General features: G+C 34.8%; 1 protein-coding gene across 3 annotated transcripts; it reads right to left on the bottom strand.

Annotated features, from left to right (window-relative positions):
• Positions 1-273: 273 nt before the first annotated feature.
• LOC129255022 (smoothelin-like) lies at positions 274-22,850 on the bottom strand. Of its 3 annotated transcripts, none has more exons than XM_064107086.1 (17): positions 22,439-22,850; positions 17,347-17,542; positions 16,615-16,688; positions 15,421-15,529; positions 13,536-13,624; positions 11,946-12,051; positions 10,299-10,393; positions 9,581-9,701; positions 7,306-7,433; positions 6,269-6,347; positions 5,715-5,893; positions 5,389-5,446; positions 4,810-4,919; positions 4,375-4,486; positions 3,867-4,020; positions 3,123-3,274; positions 274-2,594 (listed from the first exon to the last, which is right to left on the bottom strand). In XM_064107086.1, the coding sequence occupies exons 4-17, from the start codon at positions 15,441-15,443 to the stop codon at positions 2,465-2,467; spliced, it is 1,536 nt and encodes a 511-aa protein (XP_063963156.1). In that variant the 5' UTR covers positions 15,444-15,529; positions 16,615-16,688; positions 17,347-17,542; positions 22,439-22,850; the 3' UTR covers positions 274-2,464. The 3 variants fall into 3 exon arrangements, with proteins under 3 accessions (XP_063963156.1, XP_063963163.1, XP_063963161.1); XM_064107093.1 differs by having other exon boundaries at positions 22,595-22,768; XM_064107091.1 differs by having other exon boundaries at positions 22,632-22,763.
• Between the last annotated feature and the right edge of the window lie 222 nt (positions 22,851-23,072).

Here is a 23,072-nt window from a genome sequence, read left to right as displayed (position 1 = left end):
ATGTGCTCGATTTGTTTGAAAAACCACTTTCTTATCCATGTCATAATCTACCATGTAAACCTATAGCGCTGCCGGAGTACAGCCCCGGGCTCAGGTAGGCATGGTATGATGACAAGACATATGTACATGAAGGCATGGGATGGCATGCATTATATCGCATGAAATAATTTTGCCAATTCATTATATTCATTTTTTTACTAGTGACACTTGTCTTTATGTAAACAAATTAATTCAATATCTGAATGACAAATAAATACAAGAACAGACCAAAAGTAGCAATTTTTACAAATTTATTCTGAAGAATATCAATTAATTCATTTCATTGATTACATTTAATTTATCTCATTCAATTTTATGACGAATCGGAAAATGACGGTATATTCCAAAAATGAAATACATTATTTTTATGTGAAAAAAATACTTACAGAGGTCTACTATAGAACCATAGAAAACTAATTTGAACATCATTTATATAGCTTTACTTTACTGGCCAGCAGTATATTATTGCATGATGTCAGAAAATAAACAAATTGTTCCTAAGTGATGCTCTAAAGATCCTTATTAAAATGAAGTAAAATACCTTGATAAAACGAAACTCTGAATCAAAATATCTTCAGTAGCAAACTTGTGGTTTACAAACACTATATAATTATTTTTTTCATATCTTGCACGACAATATGATAAGATTGCCTATGTGACTATGAACAAAATATTCTTTCTAGTCTCATAAGGTATGCAGCAAATTCACTTCATAGGCCTATCTAGAAATATAAAATAATTCATATGAAAAAAATAACTGGCCTGTCAACACTTACCAATTCAAATTTATTGCTCAAATGACTCAAGCTTTATACCCAATTGTAAGCCACAGTCATGTGCATTAAAAGGAGTTGTAAATATCAAAACACGTTTATTAAAAGGAAAAAAAACAGCACTTGATGAATTGCACTTTGGTAAAAAAAATAGAAAGAAGATAATTTAAAATATTGAAAAATATATTAAGAAATAAAACCAAGTGTAACTAAATGATAGTAATCATGACAATAAGAGAGGGTTACACAGACTATGATGAAATATTTTCACTTCGTATCTTCTTTATAATCATTTCACAGATATGAGTACATCTTATCTTATTGTCCTCAAGACAATCACTATTTACACGGAATGTTTCTATTTTTTATATTATTTACAAACTGCTTTCCGTACATCAAAATAAACATGAAAAATAACTGTAGCTCAAATTCAGAACACTATTTTTAGATCAATATGATAAAGCAAACAAATAAAATAGCACACATTAATAGCTACTGATCCATATAATATCAGATGATATTATATTATAATATACCATTGCTAGGATTTTCATGTTTGCAAAAGAGTCATAGGAAACCATCATTTCAATGCATTCAATCCCAGTTAAAATTCTCTGAAATATCACCTTCCCTCCCCTCCCCCCCCCCCTCTCTCTCTCTCTCTCTCGTCTTTCTCCTTCTGCTCCTTCCTTTCTGCTATATCTCTCTCTCTTTCTGAAATATCTACAGAAATACATTGAGATAAAATGTCATGTTTTTACATGCAAATTAATTTTCGAATCATGCAATGTCCTCTTATATAAAAAGAATCACCACTTTGTAGATCATTTTCTTGTCATAAGCATTAAAATCTTGGTCTTATTATTACTAATCTTAAGATAAGGGGCGAGTATTATCGTGCTAATTCCGTTCTATACCAATGCTGACATGATTTAGTCATAGTCCAATGGTAATTAATGTACGCTGAGTAATAAAAAAAAACTAATCAATTATAACTTAATAAAAACAAAAATCAGCTTTATCAGACTTTCCGGTAATGTTTGTGATACACAAAGTACTATATTTTTGGTAGCAGAAAGGCTCTCTCCCCCCCCCCCCCCTCTCCCTCTCTCTCTCTCTCTCTCTCTCTCTCTGAATCCGGTCCGGGTGTTCTGGGTAGACAAAGCAGAAATTGTATCAAATTATTCGCAGAGCGATAATTGCATAATGACCGCTCTAGTAAGCTCAATTTATGAATAATTCATGTTCCATAGGATTTCATATAAGGAATAAAATTTTCCTCCAGTTACCGTTTTGGCAACCTTGATTTAGCGATTGATTGGTGTAAACAGTATCTTTGGAATAACAATAACAATAATTCATTTCCACCTTTATATAAAATGTACTACCAGACATGGGACCTGACCTTATTCGGTAAGAGCATTAATGCTTGCAAGCATGTCGGTCAATCTGCTGTTGTACATAATTATGACATGTTAATAGTTAACATGACACGAATCAGCTTATCGTTCCGATACTTGTATTATAGACTCGAATCTGCTGTCTCTGAGCGAACGGTTAGTTCTCTCCTCGGGAATCAAATTGAAAAATAAGATTCCATTCCACCACATTGTGGATTTCAGAGTTTTAAACAGTCGATACTTTTCATCTTCTCATTTTGCGTGTTTATTGAGTCCAGAATAGAGTGTTGTCACATAGGTAAAAACACATTTCCAATCTGGTTTATCCCCCATCTCAATCATGTCATCTGTGTCAAGTAAACGAGGTACTGTGGCGTATTCCCTGAAATAATCATGAAAACAATGAAGAGAGATTTTAGTTCAGCAATAAATTTGAAAATCTTTATAGATATAAAATCAATATTTATTTATTCTGTTTTCCTAACAAGTGCTATGAACAACTACTTGTGGGAAGAAAATGATGACAGAGAAGGGAGACTGGAAAACAATGGAAAGTTTTAAAACTCGGACTCTTTTTGCACCAATAACTGGGTTAGTTTGTACTACAATCACAAATCGATTTATGATCAAAATTTTTGTTTCATGAAATAGTGATTAAAATTAATACCGTATGAATCCATATATCGTCTTTATTTCGCATCATCTCGTTATTTAAATAATGGACAAGATGTTTCAAACTTTAGATCTTTGCTCATCATTACAACAATAAAATCAGGAGAGCCTTTAAACAGAAATAACAATAATGACAATTTTGATTAGGTAAATCCAAAGCAATTGTTGTTTACATGATATCTAGGCCTATGAAGTTATTTTTCTTTAAGTAGACATTTAAAACATTTTATTTACTTACTCGGCTGATGAAAAAGCGAGATCAAAGTTGTGTCTCCTATTACTGCCACTAAGTGAGTTGAAATTGAAAGCAGTTGGGAAGAACTTGTGAACTAAAGCACAGAAAGCCAGACCATCAGCCCATGATGAAGAGAAGTTGGACACACAAACACCCTACAAAGGAAGAAAATTATTGATTTATTAATATATTTAGCATTTAATTAACTTTTTTTGGATTACAGGCTCATTATACAACAATTCCACAACACAACAAATTATTCTAATTAATAACAATTATCGAGGTGGTGGTGGTAATGAGAAAGGGTTATGTGAGAGTGATGATGAAGAGGACGACGATGTCAATGGCGATGATGATGAAGATGATGATGATGATGACGATGATGACGATGGGGATGATGGTGATGATGATGATGGTGATGATGATGATGATCATGATCATGATGACGATGAAGATGATGATGGTGATGATGATCATCATGATGACGATGAAGATGATGATGATGAGGATGATGTTGATGATGATGATGATGATGGTGAAGATGATGGTGACACATGGAAGTATATTGACAGTAATAATGCAGCAATCTAGTGTTTGCGATTCAGAGATAGTTGATGAAGTGTATAACAGCCAATATTGAAATAAGGCCTCATCATTTTTACAGATGATGAAGGAATAGCATTTTCAGATAATTACATTATATAAAATGAACGAAATAGATGAAATAGACAAAGAGAATATACTTACATCATATCCTTGAGTATGTATCTGGCACCATTGAAGTAGTTTCTGTGTCTTTGTTGTTGGATTCTTGATGATGTTTGTTCCTTTAATAGGTGTCATACTACTCACATTACCAGGTGATGAGAAGAGCTCCTTCGTGTCACCAATTGATTTTGGTCTTCAGAATAAAGAAAAATTATACAAAAAAAATCTTAGTCTGAATCGAAGACAAGTGAACTCTCATCAAACTTTCCTCAATGTATTAATAGCATGTTTGTGTCTACAAAAAACGGACAAAGAAGGAGAACCTATCATCATCATCATCATCATCATCATCATCATCATCATCATCACCATCATCATCATCACCATCTCCACACTCTAAACTTCATCTTTACTATTTTTTCTAATGTTTTGTATAATGTATTATTATTTGTATTGATTTGCATTATCTTTCAAACATTTATTGAATTGAATTCACCACCATCATAACCATCACCACCATCACCATGTTCATCATGATATTATGTACCTTGGTGACGATACACTTTGGAAGTTATATTCTGTCTTGGGTCGCTCTTTTGGTTTTTCATCTCTTCTCGTTCTCTTGGGTACAGATTCCTCAAATTGAACCCTAGATGGCGCTGTTTAAAAATAGTTGAAGATCAATACAAAGAGAGGCTTAATTAATGGTGCATCAATGTTAAATAATATTTTGAAAGAAAAAGCAATGATTTTCAGTTAATGATCTGTTTTGATAATTCCAGAATAAAATGGATTCAAAATTGCTTAAATTATATTTTAGAAGCCCCTCGATAAGTAAAATATATCGTATATTTTGTTCTAAACCATCGACTAAACTAGATTTACATTCAGGCATATTTTTGTCTCCCAGACTGTGAACACAATCCCTCATTCTTTTTTGAAAGAATTAACTTCGTACAATTATTTTCGAAAGATAGCTTACTCGTTGTCTTTGGTGTTGAGTTGATGCCATGTATAAGAGCACTGGTCCGATTAGCAATCAGCTGTCTAGCTCTTTCTTTCTCAGCTTCAGCATCTCTATTATCAACAACCCTGAAAAAAAATGGAAAATGGTTGTAATTCTCCGAGCTGAAAGAAATTAGTATTCTGAATTTCAAATGGATATATGCAAATACAATAGTGATGAACATATTTATGAGAGTGAAACCTCTAGACATCACACCTGGTGCCTGCTTCCCGAGCGAAGTGAGGGATTGCTCGCTTTTGCTTCGCTCGGGAAGCAGCCGCCAGGGCCTCGACAAGAGGCTAACCCAATCCATGACCTTGTTGAACAAAAGCTGATCAATTCTAAATGATAGTATCGAATGCAAAATATCTCTGGAAATCAAATTGCATGGCTTCGGTAAGTTACATAGCATAGTATCAAGTGAATTGCACATTATAAATACTTTGCGTGTATATAAAACAGGACAAGTTTTAGCAATTATTATTTGAATGTTACCCCCTCCACCCGATACCATGGATGCTTATAAAATGAAGAAGGAATAGAAGGGATACTTACGATGTACTAATAAGTGGAGACTCCTCGACCTCATCTTTACTCTCATGTTTTGACTTGGCTGTAATAAAAGAAAGAAAATAAAAAGAAATAACATGTTGTGCTGTTTCAGAAATAAAACCACTTTTTCATTTGAAATAGGTATGTTAATTCCAAATGAAATATGTATGTTTATTCCAATAATAATTTTATTATAAAAGTTATAAAAGGATGCATAAAATCTTTAAGATGTAGACGCAGGAGATGAGTGCCTGAGATCCTCTGGTTTTATTCAAATGGCGGTTATTTTGGTCTATCAGGGGGTAAGCAAGCAATCTTGTTTGACTTACTTCTCGTGATATTGTTCAATCTGTTTAAAACCATGCTCTTTCGTTTCCTTGGTGATGTGTCTTTGGTTGGTGATGCTTCTCTGCTTGGTGTCTTAGTTTCTTTCTTAGGTGACCAATCCCGCCAATGTTTACGAGGGGATTTATTCTTCTCGTTTTCTTTTTCAATGTGGTCTTCAGCTCTGGCAAAAAAGAGAATATTGGAAGACATTATTTCCATACTAAATCCCTAGATTCCGAAGCATTGTATAATACAATAATTTGAAATTAATCAGGTATAGTTTTGGGGGATATATCTTACAATAATATTTGATGTTCATTTACACACAATACGGTTCTGTTTTTTACCTTTGTTTAGCTCTTTGATTGTTTTCTTTCTTTTTTTCGTCAACTTGTTCTTCATCATGCTTCCTTATGCTTTTTCCTCTTTTCTCTCTCTCTCTCTCTCTCTCTCTCTCCTTCTCTCTCCCTATACAATGTTCTATTTATTTATCTGTCTGTCTACCTCTCTGTTTCGTATTGTTTTTCTTCAGTAGAACTGTGACGTCATATCTTACCTCTTGTCATCACCAGCCTTCTTTCTCTTCTTATCTTGTGTGATAATCGTCTGACCAACCGGTGTGACAGTCGTTCCATCTATAATCAAGTTAATTAATAAAACATTGGTTTATAGCTGGAGTTACCCCCTATACATCAATGCACCATATTATATGTAAGTTACTGAAAATTTTTCTATTAAAGGACAAGTCCACCCCAACAAAAACTTGATTTGAATAAAAAGAGAAAAATTTAACAAGCATAACACTAAAAAATTCATCAAAATCGGATGTAAAATAAGAAAGTTATGACATTTTAAAGTTTCGCTTATTTTTAACAAAATAGTTATATGAACGAGCCAGTTACATCCAGATGAGAGAGTCGATGACGTCACTCACTCACTATTTCTTTTGTATTTTATTATATGAAATATGAAATATTTTGATTTTCTCGTCATTGCCATGTGAAATGAAGTTTCATTCCTCCCTGAACACGAGGAATTCCATTATTTTAACATTTTGTTCTTCAGGCAAGGAGGTCCTAATCATCAAATTCATAAAAATTGAAATATTGTATTATTCAAACAATAAAAAACAAAAGAAATAGTGAGTGAGTGACATCATCGACTCTCTTATCTGGATGTAACTGGCTCGTTCATATAACTATTTGGTTAAAAATAAGCGAAACTTTGAAATGTCATAACTTTCTTATTTTACATCCGATTTTGATGAAATTTTCAGCATTGTGCTTGTCTGATTTTTCTCTATTCATTCAAATCAACATTTTTCTGAGGTGGACTTGACCTTTAAGTAGGCAGGAATATTCCCAAGGGCGTTAATAATCAACTTCTCATGAATTACATCACTGATGAAACTTAAGATTCTGTTAGTTAACATTAAATGTTGCAGTATGTTCTAGGACAGGAGGTTATCATATACATTAACATGTTATAGTGGTGAGCTAAATTAAACCACCCGTTCAACGATTTTTGAAGATAAAATTTATGCATTTTAAAGATGGTGGCGGGGATATTATATAGATGTTAATGGAAGCTTACCATCAGAGCTACTATTGAATCTATTTCTGAGAGCACTGATGCTGGTAGTTGCAGTGGTGGATGCCGTTGTCGGTGTAATTGCTTGATCGACCTGGTTTCCCGATGTCATTTTCGTATCACTGGGTGTACTGAAATTCAAGATAATGATATTTAGACACTTAGATGCAGGCTTGATTTAATTATTGGTAATCCAATGTTTGATACAGTACATTCTTGACTGACATGAAGTTCTACTTCTTATTCTAAAAAGTAGAAAAAGAAGTATTTCGAACACATCGCAATCAATTACGAAAGTGGCTTTAGACTAATTTGTCCTAATTGAAACTAATATCATATCCCGCCGCATTCTGTTATCTACAATTAAGATCATTCTGAGAAATGTTTTGACATTATCAGTAATCAGTTAGAATAGACATTTTCATGATAACCGCATAATGATTGCATGAATCTTATTTCAAGGTGATGTCACATTTCTAACAGTATTTCTCTTTGGTTTTGTGGTATACATGGTAGCTCCGTGAATCAATGAAATCCTCGTGTTAATAGATGACTAATTCAGGCGCATGGTTTTGATCATCCAGGCATGACAGAATTGAGATTTCCTCGTGGTTTTAAAAATCGTTACTACCCCATAAACAAAGCAAAAAACATAACAACACCTAACATAATTAAGATCGGGAGAGGTCTTCCAGGATACCCGCCCTTAATTGTGAGATTGACAAGCGATGAAAACATTATCGGATGTCTTTAAATTGGTGATGACGTATAATGTAGCCCGTATGGAGGGCTCCCGCACCCATTTAGAGGATTAGGCGTACCTATCAGAGTGAGTGAAAGTTGAAAGCGGAACCACAAAGTTATGAAGACATCCTGACTATGCTCCTAGTCAGGATGGAATACACTTTCGAACCCAACTCCCAAACGGATAGAGAGCGGGAAAATTATTCTTTAATCACCCTTTAAACACGGAGTAGATGCGCATTTGATTTTCGAGACATTCAAAGTCAAATTGATTACGAACAACTGGGGGTCTAGTTAAGATAGACCGTAACAGGACCAAAGCGTGGTCGATAAAACCGACATAAATTATTCACGATTTTGTATAACCTCGTCATCGTCTATGAATTTCCTAGTGATTTGACAACGGGACCTCAATGAAAAATACTGACCCGCACTTGGACCATTATTCTAAGACTAACCGTAAATACAAAAGAAATAAAGGAATTTGCTTTTGAATTCTTCCCATGATCATGACCTACCTTGATTTAAACAGTGACAAATAATCAAAAGGAGAATTATACATCGAAATGAATACAACGGTTAATATATATATATATATATATATCATTTACGAATTTGTCCACAAAATTAAAACAGGTTCCGTTCGGGTCACCTTATATATAAACCTCAAGATAGGATACTTTATTTTCTGAGTCATCGATTCTACATCTTTATTAAAGTAAAATATTAATAGTTTCATCGATGTAAGCCATAAGGTTACTCCCTGGTGAATTTTCTTAATCAGTACTTTTCCCGCCTTGCGTCCATTCAACATGCCGTCTACTAATTCCAAACGACATTTGACGTGTTATAGTACTCGCCCTCATCAAACAGTCGCAAGGTAACTGGTGTGTTACGGAATGATTCATAACCAACATGTAGCCGAATATAGAGGTGGCAGCTTTTCTCCCCTCATATTTCCTTATTTTACAAATATTTCTTTGCAATATAAAGCTTCACATAAAGGTCGAAGTGCCTATTGTCTGAAAAGTGTAGGACCAAAAAACTACACAAATCACATGATTTTAAGAAGAGTTGATTCTTTTTTTTTCCGTGGGTGCGAACCGCGTGTCATTTCACCAAGGTACTTGGCTAAATGAAGACTTCTTGTCTTTCGAGGGAATCCCAATTTAACATTTTTGTTCATTAGTCTGCACCTTGGCAGGAATTGTATGCTTATCGTTGTCATGGTGATGAAGATAGCGGATCTTGATCACGTGGTTGATGTGGAATGTTAATAACAAGTATATTAGTCACTTTCACCTGACTTAGCTACATCATTTGAAAATTTAAATATAAAGGCTTCTCATGCGCCGTTGTCTTTCAGGAGCGGTCTTACATATTACATTTTACAAAAATATCATTGTGTTAAATCAATTTTCCATTTACTTAATAGGATAAAATTAACGTTTTCTAAATTAAAGACTTTTTTCTCTATATAATGTCCCATTAGCGCATAAATTCAGTTTTCAAAAGGAATTAAATTTCAACCCACCTGGTCTGGTTTGGTTGCCATTTGTTTGCCACACCACCAAACTTGCTAGGTGTTGCCACAGTCTTTGTTGTTGGTGTTGAAAACGGTGTGGTTTGTTTTGTTGTCGGTGACGGCGGGGTACCTAATAATAAACAAAACATAACATCATTACTCTATACTATAACGATTTCAAAACTGGCTGGTAATACTAATCACAAAATTATTCAAATTATTCTCAGAAAAGAAAACCCCTACCGGTGACATTATTTCAATAAAACTACAAGAATGTTGTTTTAATAATAATTATATTCATTTGGAATTCTGCTAGCTAAAAATGCTGGTCATGAATGTGGAAATCAATGTTTCAAAGCACCTGCCCTGTCGCAATGAATTTCACACAAGAATCTTATCATGACAATGAATGGGGTGAACCGGTATTTTTGGCAACTAAATAGATAAGGAGAAAGTATTAAACTCTACAAAACAATTATCTTTATCTGCAGGTCAATGATAATGAGTACAGGGTCTTAATATAGCCTAGACCTGCAAGTAGACCGAAAGGAAAGGGCCTGGCATTATGATAGGTAAACGATATTAACAGGCGGATCAAGGATTCAATTAAAACAGAGGCCAGCGAAAATTTCGACGAGCAAAAAAGTTTTCATCCTCAAAAACTAAGCACCACTCCCCCTCCCCCTCCCCATTCCTGCCCGTTATGATATTGACAGAAGGGACTCACCTGCATTTGTTCCTCCAAATTTTTGTTTCAGAGCGCTTACGTTTCCGTCCGCAATTCCGTTCTTGTCATTCGGTTTCTGGGGAGTTTCCTCCAACCTTCATGATGGTAAAGAAAGGAAGTATTTGAAATAAAATAACAATTAAACGATAAAAGGCAACAAAATAACACCCTTTTAAATTGGTTACTGTTTGTATTTAGGTGGAAGTCTATTGGTATCATTGTTCTAACGTTGACTGATGGAGATGGAAAGTAAATAGGCCTAGGCCCTAGCCTAATAAAAGAGGCCAACCAGCGTATAACTGGGACAAAAAAGAATTCATTATTGTTTAGTAATCGTTTCACACAATGCAGAGCATTCTGTTTCATTGTTGTAAGTGCTATAAATTACAAAGTGTTGGGGGACATTTCAATTAATTGCATTTATTTTTATTTGTTTAACTTCTACATTTTCCATTCATTATCAATTAATGTCACGGATTAAACACTATTAATAACAGTTAATTTCCATTAGTGTTGGATTTGATTAAGAATGCTATGAGAAGAATTGTGCTGCAAAACACAATGGGAGTCAAATAAAATGAAACAAACAAACAAAGAGAGGCAGTTGTTCAGGGGTATATTATTACGCACATGGTCAAAGACTATTTGCGCCTTTTTTCAATATTCTTATTTAAAACTGCTGGTACTTTATCTCTTTATAAAAAAAGCTTCAAAAGTCTGACAATGATTACAATAATATTCATGTCCTATCAAGGAAGATACTGCCCTAATCTTCAACTTTTTTTACTTACTTCAGTATATCAAATTGTCACAAAATACATCGTAGGGTGATTGGTATTGAATGGTCCAGTGAATGTATCAATGGACCTAACATATACCACTGTGAAATCGAATTACTACGATGTAATTCCTACACTTATGTCATAATCAGTCTAATATAACCATCTGTTGAAAACAATCCATTCTCTCACTCATCATTTGTCATCAGTCCAAGAATTGGAATTGATTCATTAAACAAGATACATCGCAAAGATATGATTCGCGGTCGTTTATAGAACTTAAGCCATGTAGATCCCCGTCTATAATGACTAGAGCGATCAAATAAATTTGAATACCAACTGCCAGGATATATATCTCATATTTGTTTGTTTTGAATACAAATGAAATCGACATGAACAATACCAGTGGTTTAATCCGAAAATTACTAGAACTATAACCCTTGTTGAAAGAATAGACAATTAATAAATTAAAAATCAGTTGCTTCATTATTCCAAAATGCATCATTTCATTCATATCCCTTATTATGTTCGTGTTTATTGGGTCTGTGCATCACTCCAACTCAAACTAGACTCGGAATGTATCAGCTGCAAATATTCCAATACGTCGTAGTATGTAGCGATTGTTTGGGTATTACATTAATAGAAACTGGAATTAAGGTTTGAAATGAAATTTAACTGCTGATAAATTTGTATTTCACTTTGAAAAAATAACGAACATCTTGATGGGCTCTATACTCCCTTGTACACTAATGCAGTAGCTCCCTTATTCCAACCCCAACATGAAACAGCTGACTGTGCTAATACTCGACAGTGTCATTACCAAAAAAAAAACATTATGATATGAGAGAAAGTACGTGTGTTTTCTCACCTGTTAAAACCGAATGATTTCCTGTGTACTGGTTGATGAAGTTCAGTGTTAGGTGAGTCTTTGTTAATCCTTGATGCTGGGTAAGAGATTGGCCTACATGGTGTACCTATAGGGGTCATAGAGAAGCAGGTCAAGTTCAATGTACTTTATTATAGTCTCATCCATATAATAGTTAATCATTAAGTCTTTTAATAGGGTATATGCTTACATAAGCATTATTCATCCATGAACACAAAGCTAACGGTGTAAGGTCAACGGTGAATTTGAATACTTTCAAAGTACTTGACTTTTATCTTCAAAATCAACTGCAAAAAACATAAAAATAAATCGCTGGAACTCACTCGCCCTAAACTGTATATAAAGAAGTTTCATAATTTTTTTTTATTATAAAAGTCATTTTTTTGAGCTACAATTTTTAATCTGCATCGTGTACTTTCAGATAGAATGTTGTTGGAATGAAAATACCACATAATTGGTTGTCATGGTGATTTATACCACAACATAAATAAAAAGCAACGTTGCGAAACCAATAAACCACTCCTTGGCCAAACCCAGCCCTATAGGCCTACACACGCACCTTCCTATAACCAAAACGTATGTTTGCTTTGGTTTGAATGTCTTCTTAACAAAATTCATTGTAAACAAAAAATAGTTTGAAATTATTCTTGGCCTTGCTGCATTTTTTTATAAGAATTCAAAACCTGGATCCAAATATGTAATTACTTAAACACTAATTTCTGATTGGTAACAGATTGCGTGTATCCTCACTGCTATATATGTGATTACTAAATGTTCTAGCATATCTTCTTCTGACAAGAAGAAAAAGTACAGGCGATCTCAATTATAAACTGAATGGAATTGAAACAAGTACTATAGCACGACTTGGCGCTCATTTGTTGTTGTCTTTGTGTCGTTTGTTATGGGTTGATACTTTGACATTCAAATTATGTATAGGTGTTCAAACTATGGGAACACTACAAAGTACTTACTTTTCACCAATTGATATCAATATTAACCGAACCGATAAAACCATTTTATTTTCGATAAGCCTTTCATCCATGACTTCACGATCCTAAATATTTGTTCTTTGAATAGTGCATGCACCTTCATAACGCCATATACTGTGTTATTATTTACTGAACTAAACGATGCAAAAACCGTAAAAGTAACAATGACCTTGACAAATCTGATGCGGTTGTCCGATGACCAATATCACAGAAACCATTATTTACAAAACCATTTATCATGTTTTATAAGAAAAGCCGCCAAATAAATGGACACTATGAACAACGAATTGGTGGTCACATTATATTTGAATTAAAGGGTAGCTGTCAAAGTATTGTTCGTGTTCCAAATTATATTTTGTTCACAATTTTTGATAAAACAAATCAACAATGGTCACCATGGTTACTAAGCAATTTCTAATTTATGAAAGTTTCATAAACAAATTTTCGATCATGATAACACTTTGATAATGATTATGGAAATTACTATGGGAATTAATCAAAACCAAGGGTGCCATGGTAATATAATGACGAAGTTACCATTTGTGATTATAAACATGTTTAGTGAATTTATTCTCAAACCTACCTGTAGCTTTGGCGCCAAATTTCTCTCTGAGAGCACTAACACCCGGTCCTTTAGGGGAAGGTGGCCGACCCTCATATACCGTTATAGGTCTGAAAATAATAATAAAATGGATTATAACTCTTCTCAAAGTCCTTTATACTGAATAACGGATATTGTTAAAATGTATATTTCAATGAGACAAATGGAGAAACAAAGTCATTACATCCAATTTTAAAGAGTTTTATAGCAACATGGAGCTATCACATTCCACTAAACTCTCTAAGAAGAGAAAGGGCTCTCAAACTGTCGAATGCTAATAAAAGTGAGCGTTGTGCTTTATACAACTAAATGCTATTTTGAGATCTGTTGTAGAATAAGATTAAAGAAAGTTAGATCAGTTTCAAAGCCCTTATCTCTCAGATTCTAAAGCAAATCAATTCGAAAGGGTCCGATAAGAAGAGAGAGAAAGAATTATTCAAACAGCCGAGATTATCTTTCCATATTATGACCAAAGGTGTTTCTCAATATAATAGTTTTCAGTCCGTCTCCAACTTGAAAAGTGGAAATAGAGATCAACACTTCACAAGTTTGATGAGTACTTCACTCGAAACTAGAGGGTTTACTTCCGAGGTCTTAAGTGTCTTTTACTTGGAGCTATCAGCACTCGGTAATTGCATTGTCACATTGACAATATGCTGTTTATTGGTTTTAATCAGGGCAAGGAGGTGGTCTATTGATGGGTTATGAAATTCATAAGTAGAAATTATAGATGGGTCATAATAAGACATATCCAATTTTCATCAACTTATTAATTTTGGTTCGGTCGGAATTCTGAGAATTAAAAAAAAGGCTTTGAATATAGTAGGAAAAGATGGTTAAATTTTCTCCTCCTTATACAGGTCCTGTTTACTAGCATTGTTAGTACATTCAAATCTACTGCACATGCCAAAAACCCGGTCCTCTTTCCATCGTACAACCACCTTCACAGTTATAATACAAGCATACCAATAATTACAATTGATCGTAAATATGTTGTCACATGTTCAAAATATTTAATTTCACGAATTCTAATAACTCTTCATTCTATCCTTTACAAACAAAAGTTTATGGAACGTTTTGAGGTATGTGGAGTTGATCGCCGCAATCGAAACTGACGACGTATATACCTTTTGATCACTCACGAAGATATGACTAAGAACCGTTCGAACAGAAAGAGTGTTTACCACATTTTAGAATCAAAACCTACCAAACATAATACTTTTGAAGTCAATCACAATATGAAATCACATATTGTGCATCAATCAATCTGACGAGGAGATCAGATAGTTGGCAAGCACGTAGTTAGGATAACGTTTTTGCTTAAATAGTTTATGTGAACAGTTTGACGATTATCTTAATACCTATGTTGATTTAGAATGCATAAAAAAGCAGTATTCCTTAAAAATTATTGTGATATTCACCATTCAATTTCAGAAGAAGAAATGATGATTCTTAATTTCTTTTTTTTATTCATTGTGCACCAAATTGATTATTGTTTTAAATGCTCCTTTACAATAGGACTTCACTATAATCAAATTACGAACTTCAAGACAAATCTTACTCAATATCAGTAAACTTTATCATGTACCAATTCAAAACACCTCGGTATAAAATTTCCTTAAAAATCAAAGAAGTTAAATAATACCGTAATTAATTACAGCATCTAGCCAGATAAGGTGAAGAAATTAATTGATTTCCTAAAATATCAGATATATTATTTCAGCATGATAAAGTCGAAGTTTTGCAAGTACTAAGTATGCTAGTCACAGCATGAATTATCATATTGTCGTACGACGTTTTAAAAATTTGACAAGTTTAAATGTTCACGGTCACACGATGAATGTTTTGATATCGTTCAGTCACTCACCTCGCGTTTTCCTTGCCTCTCATATTGTCAGGATCAGTTGTTTCAATTTTAACAGATACTGTGACGGCGTCTTCAAGGTTTCGAGTGTCTCCGTTGAAGTTGGTCACGTCTACCCGAGAAAGGTCAGAGAAAAACCAAATGAACAGGTTGAAAACATCTTTTAAAGTTCATGTTCAGACAAGGGATATATTGAAGGTCAATGTATGAAAGGAGTTTCCAATGCCATCTGGTAATATTCAAATATTCTTAACTTTCCAGTCGTTCTTAAATAAGAGGGGAAATTATACTGCGACAATGGTGATTTCTTACAAGAATAGAGAAAGTGGAAATGGGTAATTCATGAATCTGACCGTGATTTTATTTGCATCTTAAATGTTTTACCCCAAAAGTAAGGGCCACCCCCCCCCCCAAAAAAAAAGGTGTAAATTTCTTAGTATGTTTCTGAGAATGACTACTCTTTACTCCTAAAATGTTGGTAATATTTGATGGCATTATTCATCATGCTTAATTCTTTGACGAAATAGATCGATTTTGAGTTCCAGTAAATATGATAAAAATTACAAAATAACAGGTGTTTAGGATGATGGACAGTGTCCAAATTAGAATATCAAGAATTTAAATAATGGTAATGATGAACATGGAATGTAGCCAGGCTATGTCAATGACACGTGTACATTTCATCTTTAATTAGGTGATATGAGCCTAAAATTGGCGCGAAAATATTGATCTTAAAATTTGTGCATCATCATCGGACGTGTTAATGAGGTGTTCTAAATGAAGCAAGGAGATAAAGATCGTCTGGTTTGGGATAAGCTTTAGGTGATGAGCTAAGAAGATTTTAAGTCTTAGAAGCTGGTGCTAACAGGTGTTCTGGTTGACATAAAACTTCCATTGCGTTTCTTATCAATGTTTCTAATTTACTAATCAGCATTAACTTGCTTAACAATCAACTAAACGATGTGTAACCCAATCGGGGGAATTAGAAGAAATAAATAAAAAAGAAATGTTGAAATCTGATAGAAATCATTACGATTAAAAGTATTCAACAGCTAAGTACAAAGAACAACAAGTGTACAATATGAATATGTTTGTATTATAAGCATGATAAGTGTAAAAGTAAAATCTAAACACACATGGTCAGCGTTGATAATTATGTTGCCACAAAAATGAAAATTATGAGACACGTTTACTTACCAACAGAATTCGTGAGATCCGATATTTCTGGCGGTGGAGACAATTCTTTGTATTCAGCTTTGTTTTTCGATTTCCTGAAAGACAATGGAACATCAGACCAGCTTGAACATATTAAACGTTGGATGGATTAATTGAGATGTAGCTATTATACCAGCATCTTTTCAGGAGAAATTTGGGAGACTAGACTCGCACGCTGAGGTGGCGATTCCAAACTCTAGGCCAGCTAATCAGGGAATGAACTCAGATGGTGAATTGTCAGCAATTAAAAGGAAAAGAACTATCTGTTTGACTCTTGATACAATTGACAGATTTCGATTGTTTCGAATTGGCGCTGTGTTTACAAACATATAACAATGGCCTGTTTTCTGATCGGATATGGGTTGTTCAGATTGCTACCATGACAATGGGTAATGGGTGTTACGAAAGAGAAGTTTTATTATTTTGGATATCAAAGCGAGATAAATCCGAAAGGTAGACAGTCAATCTGGCATCTGGGAGTCAAAGAGGATTTAAAAATGATCTATTTATCTCCCACACTCTCAAGAAAAAGGTTTCATTCAATTCCTTTATACCAAAGATGGCATAAGTACTTGCATTATTTTCGGTTTCCGCACGCCACACACATCTAAAACCATGAAAACTGAGGAAACTCTTGTTCTGTAGTGGCGAGCGTGGGTACACACTCAAAGATAAATCAGATTAAATTCACAATAAATAGAGATTAATACTTACTTCTTCTCTTTTTTATCCTTTTTCTTCTTCTCTTTCTTCTCTTTCTTCTCTTTATCTGCTTTCTCCTTTTTATCCTTCTTCTCCTGTTTCGCTGTCTCCTTTTTCTCTTTTTTCTGTTTCTCTTTTTCTTTCTTCTTCTGTTTCTTCGACTGATCGGCTTTGGCCGAACTGCTGGCGCCTTCGACTACGTCGTTTTCTGAAAGGAAAGTCAATTGAATTTTTTTTCAGTCAATCGTTTAGGGCTAAATAAGACAGCCGGACTATCACGTGAAAAGGGTTTTAACGTTGTTATTGGTTACAAAGTGATATTTCTTAATTTTCATTTTTTAAATGAATGATTATTTTAATGCGATTTCTAACTACTTCGGTTTCAGGACAAGATTTCAACGAATTTCGACTAATAATAACCTGCGTATTATTTTCTCAATTTATATTCTGAAGCAGAACTACTTATGCACAGGCGCGTAGCCAGGGGGGCGGTGGGGGCGGTCGCCCCCCCCCCCCAACGTCCCCAAAAAGAAAAAAAGAAGGGAAAAAAGAGAGGAGAAAAGGAAAAGCGAAGGAAGGAAAGGGAAGAAAGGTAGCTTTGTGGGTTTTTTTATTTTATTTTATTTTTATTTTTCTTAAAAAGAAACTCCTTCACTCTTGCTCTAAATTTATATACAAGGATTTTGCTTCCGCGCTGCGCGCGGTTAAATGATATTGCAGTTCCCCTTTGTTTCCCTCACCACTTCTCTTACCCTGTTTTTCTGCCTCAGCTATATGTGTTTCTTGCCAGTTAAAGTTCAAATATATACATTAGGGCATAAAATTAGAATAAGGATAGTCCGAAGTATATGAAGTTATCTTTTTTTTTTAATTGGTCGCGCAACTTCTGGTCGGGTCGGCTACGGGTGGGTAAAATCTTTATATCAATTTCTGCCGTCACCTCCATATAGGCAACTTATCCCGCTTTTCAGCTCATTACTATAAATAACCATAATTTGGGGCAAACGGGTTCCTAATCTAAAAAGAGGAAGGTATAGAATATTCGTGTTGTATTAAATAAAAAGAGTACAATATCTTTTATCAAATTCTACTAAACTTCATGTCATTTCCCTACACATTGATCTCCTGTCCTGTTTTGCGCCCTAAGTTTGAAATTTTGAATGACACTTAAATTTCTTTATCATTTAAAATGAAGCGCATCAGGATAATTATACATCATCCTGTTTTATATAATTTCAATAAATCACAGAAGTTTCAACTCTTTGCGCATTATTTTCCTTGTAATGAAGTTCAATAATCTTAGAGGAAAAACAATTGAATTAGATGGGGGTATTAGAGATATCTGCATTTGACGAAACGTCCGCCCTTTGAAATTTCAGAGTTTCATTGCTCTGCGCGGGGAGGAATATCTTCCTCCCGGCATATATCCTTCTCTGTTTTGCGAGTTAAAGATATGCACTGTCGCTAAATTGTTGGTAACCAAATCTGATCTTTCCAAAGGAAGTATTCAATATAACTTAGAGAATACCTTTTCTCGGGACCCTTTTCTTTGCAAAAATAATGATAAAACACGTTAGCTTCCGCGCTTCGCGCGGGGTTAATTTCCTCCATTTTTTGTGCGTTCACAATCACTTTTGAAAACAAGGTTCAAAATCACAATATAGTCAACTGAATTGGGGCTGATATAGGTACTAGAGGCAAGAGAGACGGCTCCTTTTCATTTTAATTTATGAAACACTGAAAGCTTCGCGCGGGAGGGGGCAACTCCCCCTCCCGGCACCCACCCCCTAGGGAGCGCGCTTCGCGCGCTCTGTAAGTGTTGGCACGCTTCGCGTGCATTTACCGCCCCCTCCAAAATGAAATCCTGGCTACGCGGTTGCTTATGCAGGCCTAAATCATACATTTTTATCATAATCCAAACGTTACACGACACAATCGACTAAAAACACAGCAAAACTGACATAACAAATAAGAATAACCGAAAAGTATTTTGAAGAAGTCTTCTAGTAGGCATTTGTGAAAGGGGACGCATTTTTTTTTCAAACACAATCAGATGTTTTAAAGCTAGAAACATGGAACATATACATATACGTTTTGTAAAACCATGAACATGTACCTATATACTTAAAACAAATTCGAGATCACAGTATTGCTAGATGAATATATTCCAATTTATAACTTTATTATTGATTGATTTATTTATTTTGTTTTATTTATTTTATACTGCAGGGTAGGCCTGTTCAGTTCTTAAAACTGCTTTACATGGCTAAATAAAAAAGAAGGACATAGAGGTTTTAGACATTTTCTATTTGAAATTTCTCGCTTATTATGAAATTTCTCGCTTATTACTGCTTTATATGGCTAAATAAAAAAAAGAAGGACATAGAGGTTTTAGACATTTTCTATTTGAAATTTCTCGCTTATTATGATTCTGGACATCCAAATAGAGCCCCTGCTGCCTGAAAGACAGATACCTTGGCCATCTTTGATTGGTGGAAGAAAAGAATGGAGGGTCAGTGAAATAGATACGCTAAATCTGTTCCTCACAGAGTAGAAATGATGGTGTTCTTGCTCAAGACATTCCTTGTGTTACTATGTAATCTGATAAATGACTTTACTCAAACTATCATCGTCTTGTTCATTATTGCGCTAGTGTCGATATTTCAACATAATTATTACACTTTGGTATAAAAACAAACTCAAGTGCTTTTCATCTTTATATCTTGATAAAGAAGGGTGCGAATAATAATAATAATAATTGGCATTTATATAGCGCTTTATCAATCTACGACTGCTCAAAGCGCTTCACAATCATTATTACCCGGTCACTGGATTCATAGCATTTCAAGCAGCCTGTTTGGCGCACTCTTGCTAAACCAACCACAATGACGGTTGTTTCCTACCGGTACCCAATTAGCACCTGGGTGAGAGTTGCAAAGTGTGGATTGACGCCTTGCCAAAGGGCGCTAGGCCATGGTGGGATTCGAACATACGACACTCTGATTACAAGGCGAGAGTCAGAACCGCTACACCACGGCGCTTCCAATTGAATATACTTGATTAACCATAAGCAGTGCGTTAATAAATTCTTGTCGAATCCAGAAGCATTGAAGGACAATATATAGTAACCGTAACTCATCTGAATACCAAAGAGAATAAACAGTATTTTATAATTTTGTGTATTTGCAATATGCCTAATAAGCAAATGATGCGTTTAATATTTAAGTTTTCAATCACCAAGTTAATTCCAAATCATAAATGAAATTGTCAAAGTCACTTCATATTCAGTTGGGCATTTCATGTTATACAGTTATACAGCTTCCTTCGATTGGATTATGAATATAGTCGAATGATAGCTCAGAGCGTGGTCTCAACCATGGACCTATAAGAAATGGACGATTAACGCGAGCATTCTTTTGATGCAATCATAGTCGCCGTCTCCTGATTATGTGCATATTAATGATAACATACAGGTGCTTTGACAATAGCGACTACCAAGGCGAATCTGATCTTCACAAAGGAATGTTTAGCTCTTTTTGCCGTTTGTTGGCTGATGTCTTGTAGCAGATTATACCTTTCAATTAAGATGTTTCAGATTTGGAACAGCAAATTGAGAAGCAGAGGATTTTTGTGATATCAAATTTATTATTATCGATTTGCACGCGTCTGCACACTCATAGTGACTTTTCTAACAACGAGAGGGGGACGACCCCTACAAGAAACCCACCATGTTTCTTTGGAATATTATGAGGAAATCTTTAAAATGTGATTATAAATTACAATCAATCAATTTCATTTCAGCCTCTATCTCGAAATATTCATACATTTTTTCAAATAAAAACCATGGAACTAACATAACCATTTGTAAACCAGAACTGCACATTAATTTCCGAGAATTCAGGCAATTTATTACCTTCTGCGCATACAATTTGTCTAATGTTAAATGTCTAATCACCGAAAGCTTCTGTAACTCATGGTTTAATTGACGGCGACCATGATAGTATCACAGGAGATAAATATGAAGAGAATGTTATTCACATGACAATGACAGTCAGATGTTAGTGAATTCATTAACTAACCGATGAATGTCCAGCTTTCATAGGTCCATGTCTCAACAAAGCGGGTTCGGTACTAGACTTGAGGACTCCGTGATCATATTTTCTTATGATTTTGATATTGTCATTTGATCAAATGACAATATCAAAATCATGAAAAATATGATCACGGAGTCCTCAAGGCTAGTTCGATACCACGTTGATAATAACCAGTTCCCTCAGATAGGACCATGAACCGACGTGTCGGTCCCATAGTTGCCTATTACCACTATTCTTTCTTTTTAACAATCAGACATTGCTTTCTGATTACAACTGAAATATATCATGCGCATTTGCCTACTACATGTACACGTATATAAAATTAATGATATTCCCATATCATATTTGGTTTGGTGTGGGCCTACAGCTAAAATGTCTCTAGTCGCTTTCATAATATACAAATTCACAGGCATGCGGCACAATAATAAAAGTACTTAATGTGTGAAAGTGAAACAGCTAGAACATTGAATACATAAAAAATTAATCAGATTTAAATTTATAATTTTCATACAAGTAAATAATATAGGCCCTATAAATTGAATAAATAGTAGCCAAAAGCAGGGGCCGTGGAACGGTTTTGAAAGGGAGGCTGAGCCGAAAGAGGGGGATGACCATGCAAAAAAAAATTCCGATGATCATTTGTATATTTTTGTACACGATTTTTTGCTCGGTTGGCTCCCATTGTGGGCCGTTGGGCAGTATACCCAAAGAAAAAGAAAAAAGCATGAAAAGTGGGGGCTGAAGCACCCCCCCCCCCCCCTCGGTTTTGATTCCGTGGCCCCTGGAAAGGTTGAATGGTAGCCCTTTTTCATACAAAGATCATCAGTTGAGGTCTTGGGAGTTGGGGAATCACGATTAACCTGAATTTGAAAGAGGGCATATATTTAGGAAATAATGAGAAGCACAGTCAGTAGGCTACATGTAGCTAGGTGAGAGAAAGACAAGTAACAAGATAATACGCATCACATGTTGAATAGAGATGTGGATGAATTCATGAAGTAGATACTTACAGTTACACCGATCACTGATAGGCCTAGTTGGTATTCCTTATTTAGAGATGTATCGACGAGTAAGAAAATCACAATACAAAATGAGGCTAAAATAGTGAATTCAGTATCCCATCCAGCTTTGTAAAAGAGCATATGATATTTGCACCAATATTTTACCTGCATGAAGTATAATGTATCTTCCTATATCACTTACACCCTGACTGTCAGTATTCACAACTCGACTTTCCGATTTAAATAAAGCCAAGATCCCCGCGTCGCGCGCTGACTGCGAGCGAACAAGGAAGAGCATTGAAGAAAGTACTGGTATGTAATGCAATACGTGTAGAAACAGTGTGAAGAGCAAGCGGAAGATATAAATAACAGAACGGTTGAACGCCTGCGATGTTACCAGTACAAAGGTCATTTTATAATTGCTTCAGTAGATTCGAGAGTTTACCTATTTCGAGTTTGTTTAGAAAGAGCACGTGTGGATGGTGAATGTGTTTGCATTGTTAGAATGTTTTTGTTAAACGCGAAAGCGTCAGGATTAAAGCAATAATCCAGAAACTTGAAAGTGCCGAGAATCTACCGATTTGTGTCTGTCAAGACAAATGTAGCTTCGCGGGTTTTCTATACTTAATAAATTATACAAGTT

Source organism: Lytechinus pictus, chromosome 2 (assembly GCF_037042905.1).
Source record: "Lytechinus pictus isolate F3 Inbred chromosome 2, Lp3.0, whole genome shotgun sequence".
In the NCBI taxonomy this organism is placed as follows: Eukaryota; Metazoa; Echinodermata; class Echinoidea; order Temnopleuroida; family Toxopneustidae; genus Lytechinus; species Lytechinus pictus.
Note: the sequence above shows the minus strand (reverse complement) of the source record. Positions and strands in the feature narration are given on the sequence as shown.

Excerpts from the sequence above, each read along its gene's own strand:
- LOC129255022 (XM_064107093.1), bottom strand. The coding sequence starts at position 22,727 with ATGCTCTTCCTTGTTCGCTCGCAGTCAGCGCGCGACGCGGGGATCTTG. Across the intron at positions 16,689-17,346 it reads AAGGATAAAAAAGAGAAGAA|GAAATCGAAAAACAAAGCTG; the intron begins GTAAGTATTAAT and ends ATTGTCTTTCAG. Across the intron at positions 4,920-5,388 it reads TCTCCACTTATTAGTACATC|GGTTGTTGATAATAGAGATG; the intron begins GTAAGTATCCCT and ends ATTTTTTTTCAG.